General features: G+C 50.2%; 1 protein-coding gene across 1 annotated transcript in view; it reads left to right on the top strand.

Moving 5' to 3' along the window:
• LOC130109742 (prolactin-like) overlaps positions 1-12,685 on the top strand; it is a 71,577-nt gene that overhangs the window by 34,353 nt on the left and 24,539 nt on the right. The window contains exon 5 of the mRNA XM_056276729.1: positions 9,985-10,086. Within this exon, the coding sequence (XP_056132704.1) occupies positions 9,985-10,086 (102 nt within the window). The remainder of the gene's footprint in view (positions 1-9,984; positions 10,087-12,685) is intronic.

Here is a 12,685-nt window from a genome sequence, read left to right on the forward strand (position 1 = left end):
AGGAAGGCAGTCCTGCCCTCCTCTGCGATGTCTCCACCGGCCGTCCCCGCCCCGTTGTTCCAGTGGCCTGGCGCCGTCGAGTTTTCGATTCGATTCACTCCCTCTCGCACCCTGGAGTTCGGGCGTCGGTGAAGTTGGTCGGTTCCAAGTTCGTCTGGCCTAGCCTCCGCAAGGACGTCAAGGGGTGGGCCGCTGCATGTGTAGCGTGCCAGCGCGCTAAGGTCCACCAGCACACTAAGTCGCCCCTCGAACCGTTTCCGATCCCGGCCAGACGTTTCGACCACGTGCATGTGGATCTGGTGGGCCCTCTACCTTCTTCACAGGGTTTTACGCACCTGCTCACAATGGTGGATCGGACCACCAGGTGGCCAGAGGCTGTCCCTCTGTCCTCCACAACATCCTCGGATGTTGCACGCGCGTTTCTTTCCTCCTGGGTCGCCCGTTTCGGCGCTCCGTCAGATATCACCTCAGACAGGGGCCCCCAGTTCGTGTCAGAGCTCTGGTCGGCACTTGCGCGATCCTTGGGTGTGCAGGTACACCGCACTACCGCGTACCACCCTCAGGCTAACGGCTTGTGTGAACGTTTTCGCCGGTCGCTCAAGGCAGCGCTGCGTGCTGCGCTCTCGGATGGTAACTGGGTGGATCGTTTACCTTGGGTTATGCTCGGGTTGCGTTCGGCTCCTAAGGAGGACCTCGACGCTTCGCCCGCTGAGCTGGTGCTCGGTCAGCCGTTCCGCGTCCCTGGGGAATTTTTGCCTGGGAGTTCCGCTCCTCGACCCCGTCCGGCCGTTTATCCTTTTTTGTCCGACAGCACTCGGGTTCCAGGCCACGTTCACCATAGTTTTCCGCGGTCGTTCGTGCCCGCGGAGCTCATGTCGGCTCGTTTTGTTTTTGTACGGCATGATGCTCACCGCTCGCCCCTCCAACCCCCATACGATGGCCCATTTCGGGTTCTTGAGACGGGTCCTAAAGGTTTTGTGCTGGATATGGGTGGGCGTAGGGAGCGTGTCACGCTTGATAGGCTTAAACCGGCGCACAGGGTGGCAGACGAAGTTGTGTTTTCGGCCCAAGTTCCCCGTCGGGGTCGCCCTCCTTCCAGGACCCCGGCAGTGTCTTCACGGGTTCAGCGTTCTGCTTCTCAGCCGACTTTGGACAGTGTTTCAGCTACTGTTTCGGCCGAGGGACGGCGCAGCCGTTATGGCAGGCTGCTTAAGCCTCCAGTGAGACATTAATTTTCTATCCAGGAGTCCCTTCTAGGTGTTCGGGGGGGGGGGGGCTGTGTGGCGGACACTAGCGGCTATGCCTCTCACCCAGCAGGACTGTGAGCTGGGGGCGTGGTTTACGTTCCCGGGCTTGCTGGTGCAGGGTTGTTCCTGCTTTAGTCTGGTTTTGGAGCTGAGGAATAAACAGCAAACTCGCCTTCGTCTCCTGTGTTTTTTCCTCATCCTGCCACAGGTCCTCCTTAGGAGCCGCTAATATATATATATATATATATTAGCGAATTCGGGGGGAAACAACCACAGGAACTGCCGCGGCCGGGACGCGCAACCGTATCTCCCGCGCCACGGAAGACATCGCTAACCGCTCGAGACTGGTTAACGTTGTCGCCCGCGGTGTGGAATCCACGAGTTCGCGTCCCGGCTCTGGCGGTTCTCGGACTGCCCCCCTGAATTCACTACATTGGTGTCAGAAGTGGGATGGTGAGACCGTGAGGTCATCAGAAGCGCGTGCGCCCAGAGGCGTGAGGGAGGTGATATGCTGAAGCGCGGGGACGCGCTTCCCGAAGGAAGGGGGTAGTGTAACGTGCATGGATAAGTAGACACGTTGGTCCTTGACTAACGGGTCGGACTGGTTAACGTTGTCATTTGCGCAGTGGGAGATACGGGTTCGAGTCACGGTTGTGACGGCTCCCGGACTGCCCCCCGACTTCGCTACAATATATTGTAACGTGCATGGATAAGAAGACACGCTTGCTCGTGGGTCTGACCCTTTAGTCAAGTGGTTAGCGATGTCTCCTGCGGTGCGGGCGATACGGGTTCGCTTCCCGGCCGCGGCAATTCCTTTGGTTGCGTTATCCCCCGAATTCGCTACAATATATATATTTTTAGCATATGATAAACAGAACACTCGAACAAGGTATGCTCTTTAGGTAAGTAGGTAGGGTAAAGAGGTAAGTATCATATTCAAATCTTGCATTCAGTATGGTCAGTGCAATTCAAAATACAACATAAGCACGATAGGCAGATAATAGTAAACTTTAACTCTTGCATTTGGCATGTTCAGTGCAATTCAGAAAATGTAACGTTCAACATACGATTATTGTAATTTTTTTCGTTTTTTTTTTTTACAATTGTCCATAGGGCAGCGATTCGCCTACACACTTTACACTTACAGGTCAAGGACCTTTCTTGGTTTAACTGCACATCCAAACCTGGTAGTATACGCGTATGAAGATGTAGTGTCCGGTGTTGACGTCCCTTGTTCTGTACCATCATTTGGTTCTGGCTGTACTTCACAGCTTGTGTGTGTAGTGTTGTCCTTTGGCTGTAGCAGGTGACGACGATTGCGACGATAGGCTTGACCCTCATCAGTGTGGACGTTGTAGGATCTCTCTGTGTCTACAGGCTCTGTCACAGTGGCAGGTTTCCAACGTCCGTTTGGCTGTTGGATGTGGACTGTGTCACCACACTTTAGTGTTGAGAGTGGTCTTGCACTGAGGTCATAGTATTGCTTCTGTCTGTGCTGACGCTGTACTCTCCTGGCATACACGGCCTTTTGACAGACAACTTGTGGCTGGAGTTGTTTACCTGTGGTGGGAAGTACTGACCTCGGTCGTCGACTCATTAGCAGCTGGGCTGGTGACTTCAGGCCATCGACTGCACTGTTGCGGTACTCCAGCAAGCGGCGGTATGGATCCTTTCATTCTGCTCTGGCTTTGTCCAGTATCATCTTGGCTGTCTGGATGGTTCTCTCTGCAAGGTCATTACTCTGTGCATAGTGGGGGCTAGAAGTGATGTGGTTAAACTCCCATGCTTCTGCAAAGCTATTGAAATCCCTGGAGCTATAACAAGGACCATTATCACTGATAACTCTCTCAGGGATTCCTTGTCTAGCAAATATGGCCTTCATTTTGTGGATGAGTACAGACGAAGTAGTGTGATGTAGTCTTTCAGTCTCAAAGTACCTACTGTAGTAATCTACAACTACTATGTATGCAGTCTTGCCCTTCAGAAGTGAACAAGTCCGTACCTACAACCTGCCATGGCCTCTCAGGAATGGGATGTGAGATCATTGGTTCTTCTGTGTTTGAGCTGCGGTGCTCTATGCATATGGGACATCTCTCCACTACATATTATATCTGTGCATTCATGCCAGGCCAAAATAGAATGTCTCTAGCCCTTTGTTTACTCTTTTCTACTCCCATGTGTCCTGTGTGTATGCGTCTTAGCTTTTCTTCTCGCAGTGTGTGCGGAACAACGATTTTCTCACCTTTGAACAACACAACGTTGATTTCTGTGATCTCGTCCCTGTGATTCCAATATTCAGCAACACTGGGTGGACACTTCTTTCTTGAATCAGGTCAGCCAGCCCGAATTACCTGTTTCAACATGGTGAGCTGTGCATCTTGGGATGTAGCTGCCTGGATTTTCATAAGCTTGCTGTCACTCACAGGTAGGTTACTCATGAGTATGTGTACTTGGGCATCCGTGCCTTCACTCAGATTGGTCTCGTCGGTGATTATTGACTTCCTGGACAACGTGCCTGCGACTGGAATGTCTTTTCCGGGGCGGTGCATGATAGTGATTTCATATCTTTGCAGTTGCAGTATCATGCGTTGAAGTCTGACTGGTGCTTGTGGTCAGACTCGATGACTACGTGGCGACCATACACGTATTGGTGAAAGCGCTTACACCAAAAGAGGACCGCGTAAAGCTCCTTCTCAATTTGAGCGTAGTTTTCTTCAGACTGATTTAGTAACTTTGAGGCGTATGCAACTGGCCTACCTTCCTGTAGGAGCACTGCTCCGAGGCCACTCTTGGATGCATCAACCTGTAGTGTCAGTTCCTTTTCTGGATCAAAGTATGTGAAGACTGGACCTGGTTGCTGTACAATGAGATCTTTCATGTTCTGGAACGCCTTGTCGTGTGTTGCATCCCATACCAACTCACTGCTTTCCTTGAGTAGTTTACGTAGTGGTGCATTCACCTCTGACAATCTGGATGCGAATCTGGCCAGGCAGTTGGTCATCCCCAGTATTGTCTCAAGCTCTGCCTTGTTCTGAGGTCGCTCTATATCTCTGATGGCTTCCACCTTGGCTGGGTCTGGTTTGATGCCTTCACGACTCAGCCTGTGCCTGAAGTATTTGACCTTTGGAACACAGATGACACATTTATCTGGGTTTAACTTTACCCCTCTTTCCTTCATCCTCTGCAGCATGGCCCGTAGGTTTGGGTCGTGCTCCTCTTTTGTGCTGCCATACACCACAATGTCATCAACGATGGCTGCAACACCACTGAGGCCCTTGTAGGGCTCATCAATCCTCCTCTGGAACTCATCCTGTGCTGAAATGACACCAAAAGGAAGGCGGAGAAACCTGTACCGGCCAACCACAGTGTTGAGGTTGTCAACAATGAAGGCTCTTCTGTTAGTTTGATCACCCAGTGGCCTGACCGTGCATCAAGCACACTGAAATGTTGTGCTCCAGCCAGCTTTGGTGTGATGTCCTCTAATGTAGGCATTGGGTAATGTGGTCTTTGTATTGCCTGATTCAGGTCTTTGGGGTCAAGGCATACGTATTCTCAGTCTGCCAGTGCTGGGTTTTTAAACAACCACCAGTGCATTTACCCATTCTGTAGGTTCTGTTACCTTCTGGATGACTCCAGCTCTTTCCATCTCATCCAGCTATTCTTTCAAACGGTTGCGGAGCTTGAGTGGAATCCGTCGTGGAGGGTACACCACTGGTACTGCATCCGGTTTCAGGTGGATTGTGCATTCTCCTGGGAACTGTCCAATGCCCTTAAACACATCAGAGTACTCAGCCATAATGTTAGTGGGTTCATTTTGTGCAGTATCGACAGATAGCACCAGTTTGACTAAACCTGTGTCTAGGCAGGGTTGCAGGCCTAGGGCCCTGTGTACTGACTATGTAAAACTCTTGCATGACAGTAGTGCCTTTCTACTTGCATTCTAGGTCACACATCCCTGTCACATGCAGTGCTTGACCACCGTATGCACTGAGTTTTATTTCTGCTGGTCTTAGATCAACATCTCTAAAGTCCCTGTCATAAATGTCTCTCGGTATTGTGTTTACATCAGCACCTGTGTCCAGTTTAAACTTCGTTTTGTGCCTTTGTGGTCCCAACTCCAGTTCAACAAATGCTTGCCTTTTGTCATTATTACTGGGATTATTAGTAACTGTGTCTATGAAAGATTCATCCTGGGTCACATTGTCATCTTCTACTATGTCATGCACTTTTCTACTGTATCTTTGTCGTTGTGGTCCTGTCTTACAAACTTTAGGAAAGTGATTAAATTTCTTGCACTTTCTACACTGTTTTCCTTTTGCTGAACAGACCTCATCGTCATTGTGTTCCCATGCACAATATCCACACTTCTCATTTCTGTATTGTTTGTCTTCATCGTTTCCTTTGACCTATCGCCCCTGTCTGTGGCTAACTGTTTCATTCCTGTTGGGCTTCTTATTTACAGCATGTACAGCCGCATCGCTACTGGCGCGGCTGCCAGCCATCGTTCTGATCTGTTCCTGTGCTAGCTCATGCGATCTAGCGATTTCGATAGCTTTCTCTAAGGTCAAATCTGGTCCGTGGGTAAGCAGTTTCTCACGCACTCTTGGTGAGCTGGTTTCAAAAACAATCCCGGATCATTTCATCGTTGTTAGCATAGTTAGGGTCTTTAACGAGTAACTTTAGCCCTGTTACAACATTCTCAAAGGACTCTCCCGCGTTCTGCATCTTTTCATGAAACTCGTACCTTGCAAAAATCGGGTTAGCTGTAGGAATCACGTATTCCTCGTATCTATCATAATACGTTTTCAGTAACTTAGTTTCAGCAGCTGTCAGTGTCTATGTGTTGAAAACGTCGCGTCGTTTTTCTCCCACCCATAGCAGAAGATAACTGCACTCTGCTTCTTCGTTTTGCAAACGTAGTGGACCTGAGAACATTAGCTCAACATGCTGTCGAAACTTTCTCCATGCGTCTGGCAGGTTCGTCGAATTCCAGTCCATCCTAGGGCTCGGAACGCCGTGGGAATCCATCTTCTCTCTCTTTGACGTGAGTTCGATCAACTACTCTGACACCATGTTGTATTCATTGATACGGTATAATGAATGAGGCAGTTTACTCAAATTGTTTTACTTTAATTAACTCCATCGGGGCATCCCCATGACATCTCCGACCTCCAGTACGTCCTATCCTGTCATATCCTGTCGTATCAACTGTAACGTGATAGTGTTATGTCTGCACACATTGACAGTGCTGCATTTGATTTGGTGCTGTTCTATTGTGCTGGGATCGATTGGTGACACCTGCGTGGCACGTGGGTTTTGCACAGTGGTCCCAGCTGCTCTCCGTGCGCGTATTTTGAAAATGGCGCATGAAGGCCACCTGGGCATTGTGAAACTGAAACAGCGCTGCCGAGACCTGGTGTGGTGGCCGGGGATAGACAGAGATATTGAGGCTCTGGTGAAGGACTGTTCTGCCTGCCTTGTGAGTGGCAAGACTGGCCACCAGGCTCCCCTACCCCTGCAACCTCTCGCCTGGCCCTCTCAGCCCTGGGAACACCTGCAGTTGGACATTTGTGGTGAGATCCATGGAGTTCCCCACCACCAACGCTTCATGGTGGTCGCCTGCGATCTACACTCAAAATGGCCTGAACTCACCACTTCCGGCACTGTGACCTCACAGATCATCATCGACTTCCTGGACTGTCTTTTCTCTTGCTGGGGCCTCCCAAAGACCATCACCACTGACAACGGCCCTCAGCTGGTCTCTGCTGAGTTCACTGCTTATCTCGACAGCAAGGGCATCCGTTATATACGCACTGCGTACTACCACCCCCAGGCCAATGGCAGCGTTGAATGTTTCACCAGTCACTGAAGAACGGCCTCAGAGCACACATGGCCCAAGGGTGCTCTTTCACGCAGGCCATCCGTCACACTCTGCTGCACTATCTGGCCACACAGCACTGGACCACAGGCGTCTCCCCAGCCTCTCTCATGCTAGGCCGGGAACTGTGCATGCCCCTTGACAGGCTCCGCCCCTCCATCACCCCAGGCACCTCCCTCTGGGGTCAGAGCCTCAGTCACTCGTCAGCAGACGCGGATGAAGCAACGGTTTGACCAGTCAAAACGAACCAGGGTGCCAGACATCAATGTGTCAGACTGGGTCAGGGTCCGCAGGCCCCACAGGGACAATAAAATGGCTTCATACTGGTCCTCTCCTCTCAAAAGTCACCCGTCAGCTGGGCCCAGCCACCTACCTCCTCAGCGATGGCACTCGGTGGCACTCCAGTCATCTACGGAAGGTGTCAGCTCCGCCACACACAGCTGGTGACACAACCGTAGCCATTCCCTCAGCATGGCGAGACGCCCCGGGGCTTCATGCAGCTCCTACACGGGCCCCAGACATTTCTGGGCCTCAGCTTCCCCTGCCATCCCCCTCCCCACCTCGGCCTGCCCAGCCTCAGGCCGCCCCGCGACCTGTTCGCACACGTTTACGCCCTGGCCACCTGGAGGACTTTGTGTCAACCTTTCATGTTTGAAATCCTGCCGGGGGGGGGGGGGATGTTATGTCTGCACACATCGACAGTGCTGCATTTGATTTGGTGCTGTTCTATTGTGCTGGATCGATTGGTGATGCCTGCGGGCTCTGGGTTGTTTGATCGGGTCTGCCTGTGATGCTGTGTTAGTCTAAATAAAAGATGCAACGCAGAGGTTGTGTCGAGCGACAGCGCTGGGTCCTGACGTGATTTCTAAATACAATAGATAGGTTACAGGAATACTACAGCTGCCCAAACCAACCTTGTTACCGACTGCCTCTCCCGGGCTATGGTGGGGGCCGTCCACTTGGGTCTTGACTATGCCCGCATGGCAGCTGACCAGGCCACCGACCCGGACGTGCAGGCTTTCAGGACGGCTGTCACAGGGCTGCAGTGAGAGGACGTGGCTTTCGACGACGCTGGCTGTCACCATGCTCCTATGCGACGTCTCCACGGGTCGGCCCCGGCCCGTCATTCCCAATGGCTGGAGGCGGCATGTTTTCGACGCTGTCCGTGTCCTCTCCCACCTTGGCAAAAAGCCGTCTCAAAGACTAGTGGCAGCCAAGTTCGTCTGGCGTGGACTCAAAAAAGACATGAGAAACTGGGCTGTCATCTGAGTGGAGTGTTAGCGCTCTAAAGTGCACCGCCACACCAGAGCCCCCCTGGCACAATTCCCGGTGCCCGAAAGGAGGTTCGACCACTTAAACGTGGACCTAGTGGGCCCCCTGCCTCACTCCCACAGTTTTACTTACCTCCTCACAATGGTGGACAGGACCACTCGATGCCCAGCAGCCGCCCCACTGTCATCGATGACATCCACCGACGTAGCCCGGGCCCGGTTCGGCACCCCATCTGACCTCTCCTCGGACCGGGGCTCACAGTTTGCGTCTGAGCTCTGGAACGCAGTCGCAAAGAACATAGGGGTGAAGCTCCACCGCGCACCACCCACAGGCCAATGGGTTGTGCGAGCGGTTTTATTGCTCTACTAAGGCCGCTCTTCGGGCCATTCTCAAGGATAGCAGCTGAGTCGACAGGCTCCCATGGGTCATGCTGGTCCTCAGGACCGCTCCTAATGAGGACCTCCAATCCTCGTCCGCTGAACTGGTTTACGGACAGCCGCTGCGAGTCCCAGGGGATTTTGTCCCCAACACCACAGCTCCCTGGTCTACAACTCATCAGCAGACCATGCTCCTGAATAATGCCAGAGCTTTCGCACTGGTCCCCACTTCGCAACATGGCCTCGCACAGTCTCACATCCCCACAAGTCTGCAGTCTGCAGAATATGTTTTCATACACCACGACGCCCACCCTGGACCCCTGCATCCTCCTTACAATGGGCCGTTCCGCGTCCTGGAGACTGGAAACAAACGCTTTGTCGTGGAAGTCGGCAACAAGCCAGAGCGCATTTCAGTAGATCACCTCAAACCGGCTCACCTGGACTTGGACCGGCCTGTTGGACTTGCCCAGCCACCACGGCGGGGACGCTCCCCCCCAACAAGGCCCCTAAGGTTCCTACACCACCTGCCCTACCCCCACGCCGCTGCAGGGTCCTTAAGGCCCCTCCGCCATCCGTCCCCCTCCATGTTGACTTTTTTTTTATAATGGTGAATTCTGGGGGGACGTATGTAGCGGACTATATGGGCACAATTCACCATAATTGGTAGACACGGGCCGTTTAAGAAAGGGTTTCCAGGTTGAGAGGGTGGAGCCCATGACTACCATGGTTGGAGCAGCGCCATGTTGCTGAGAATAAATGACATACGCGTTCGTGTAGCCATTGAGAGAAATTGTCCGTCTCTACTTTCCTGCAATTTCCACAATACTGACTTTCAGATCTACATTTGCTAAGACCAAGTAAAAACAACTGTGTATACCAACAACTCAAATAATTAACTTAGGTAGACCCTTTCAGAAAGGCACGAACTGAGGAAGCCTCTTGGATGAGAGGCGAAACGTCTTCACGGATATATACCAAGTCCAGTTGCACTTGATTCAACTCCTTTGGATAACCATGACCTGGATGAATGAGAACATTCACAGACATCTAACTTAGGTAGAGTTTTCATAAGTCAATAAACAATACAAAAAGGTTTGCTGTATGTGTACTTCTATAAGTATATGCCAAACTTGACATTTACATGACTTCTAATGTCTCGCCTTTCCATTTTCTGTTAATGTTCAGTATGTCATCTCCCCTTATCCTCTAGGAGCAGAACTTCCTGCCCAGAAAGAATCACATCGGCAACCGCAACTGTCACACCTCCAGCATCCAAACTCTGAATGGCAAGGAAACTGCGCAGAAACTTGCTGTAAGAACACCTTAGTAAAACAGTAACACATGCAAAAAAAAGTTAAATACTCTCTTCAACCCTGACGTCATGTAAACCCGCTTTTCATATATTTTGTAATGTATAATATTTAAGGAAGATTGCATGGTGGCTAAGGGGTTAGCAATGCTGCCTCAAAGCAAGGCTTGGATTGAACACAACCCTTCTGTGTGGAATCTGCAAGCTCTTCCAGGTTTTGGGTGTGTATTGTAGTGTGTGGAGATACACACGAAAGCAAATGTATTTATGTGCAGTAATATGTATTTTATGTTTGACCTCTGACCCTCGATGTCTATTGGTTGCGTATGTTGTATAAATGTACGCACGCCACTCTGGTGCGGCCCTTGGAAGAAGACAGAGCAAGAGGGTCACTCAAGTGTTTTCCTGCCTCCTTAACGCAGTCGTGTTGTAATGTTACTACGGTCTAGCAAATAAAAGAGGAAGACCAAGATACACCTTGATCGTTGTATAATTCAGTTATCCTGTAGATACACGACACGTTTTGGGGACGAGGAGGATGGGATCTTCCTCTTTATTTTTATGTGCAGCGGGTTGCTCCAGGCACGTAGCCAGGTAGGTGGTTTTCGTGTCTGAACCCCCCCCCCGAAACCCCACGGCCCGTCTGAAATGGCACCAATAATTATTTAGTTATCGTTTTGATTATTTGTCACCGCCCCTCTAGCCTACTCATACACTGCATCTATCGTGCCTGACAGGCGTTAAACCTGTCAGTTAATTTGTTTCCAAACATGATGTATCTTATTGGTCTGTTTCGTAAAACAAATAAAATCACACGCTTTTGATTGGCTCAGGGGTCTGACGAGTCAGCTAAGCAACCTGCCACTGGTTATGCTAGCTAAATGGTCGATCTATAGTTTGCTTTTCAAAAGCAATGGAGCCGCCGAAAGCTACCTGTAAATCAGGCAAGAGCAGTAAAGTTAATATTCGTAAAATCAGTGATTTTTTTTGTTTTCAACGTGTCCCGACTCAAAAAAGAAAAACAAGAACATTACAGGTGATCTGGTCACTAACGTTACCGACTTTCCAGAGCAAGTGTTAGCAGACCCACTGCCCTCCTCCTCGGAAACGGAGCCAGAGTTAGCAGACCCGCCCGCCGTCCTCTACCTCGGAAACGTTTTCACACGACTTTGTGGATTATATTGGTGGGAAAATATCAGACGAACAGAGAAGAGAAATATACTCACTGGACTGGACGGCCAATATCGGACAAACATTCCCTACAAAACTAGGAGGTAAACTACGTTTCCAACGTCATGGGATTGACCAGTTTAGCTGGCTAGTATACTCAACAAGGTCCGACGGTTGTTTTTGTAAGCACTGTGTTGCGTTTGCAGCCGAGCATGTGGGCAAGGGAGGGCACAGAAAAGCTGGCAGACTAATTAATGTCCACTTCTCAGACTGGAAACATGCTTTAGAGACGTTCAAAGACCATGCACAAAAGGCATATCACAAGGATGCATGTTTGAAAGCGGACAATTTCCAAATGGTTCTCAACAATAAAATGGATGCAATTTCACCGAGGCTAGATTCAGAGAGAAAAAAGCGAGTCCAAGAAAACAGAGAAAAACTCAAAAGCATCATTGCAACGTTGATTTTTTTGCGGTCGCCAAGAACTCGCCCTGAGAGGTGATATTGATTCAGGACCAGTGACATTGAATGAGCCAACTCACAATGACGGAAATTTCAGGGCTTTACTCAGGTTTAGGGCTACATCTGGCGACACAGTACTGTTACAACACTTGAGTAAATGTGCAGCAAACGCTAGCTACTGCAGTCCTGATGTACAAAATGAAATAATCAGCATAATTGGAGATGTGATGACAAACAAATTGGTGCAGAAAGTAAACTCCGCGCAGTGTTTCGCTGTGTTGGCAAATGAAATGAAAGATGGTTCAGGACGGGAGCAGCTTTCTGTCTGTGTCAGATACGTGAACCAGCATGACAGCCAATATAGCATCAGAGAGGATTTTTTGTCCTTTGTTGATATCGAGAAGTTAACCGGGGAGGCAATCACCAATTCAATCGAAGGTCAGTTGACAAATGCAGGCGTTGATTTACAGTTTTTACGTGGCCAGGGATACGACGGCGCATCTGCCATGAGTGTCCGTTTAAATGGTGCCCAAGCTAAAATCAAAGAGAAGCACAAGCAAGCAGTTTATGTGCACTGTGCCAGCCACAGTTTGAATTTGGTCCTAGACAAGTGCTGCACTGTACAAATGGTGCGAAATTGCTTTGGAATTGTCTCGGAAATCTGCACTTTTTTCCATGATTCGGCTTTGCGGTCTGCCAGTCTGCGACACGAGACGGAGCGTCTTTTACCCGACTGCAAGACAACGCGACTGACGAAGTTGTGTGAAACGAGATGGGTCGAACGCCACGACGCAATATTTACATTCAACGAGCTTTTAGACCCTGTGCGATCCAGCCTGCAGAAAATCAGTGAAACCTTCACAGGAGACACATCTGTCAAAGCCACTCAGCTCTTTAATTCAATGGACAATGCAGAATTCATGCTGTCCATGAATGTGAGTGAGAAGATGCTTGCAAAAACCTACCACCT

The sequence above is a fragment of the Lampris incognitus genome, chromosome 3, assembly GCF_029633865.1.
Source record: "Lampris incognitus isolate fLamInc1 chromosome 3, fLamInc1.hap2, whole genome shotgun sequence".
Classification (NCBI taxonomy): domain Eukaryota; kingdom Metazoa; phylum Chordata; class Actinopteri; order Lampriformes; family Lampridae; genus Lampris; species Lampris incognitus.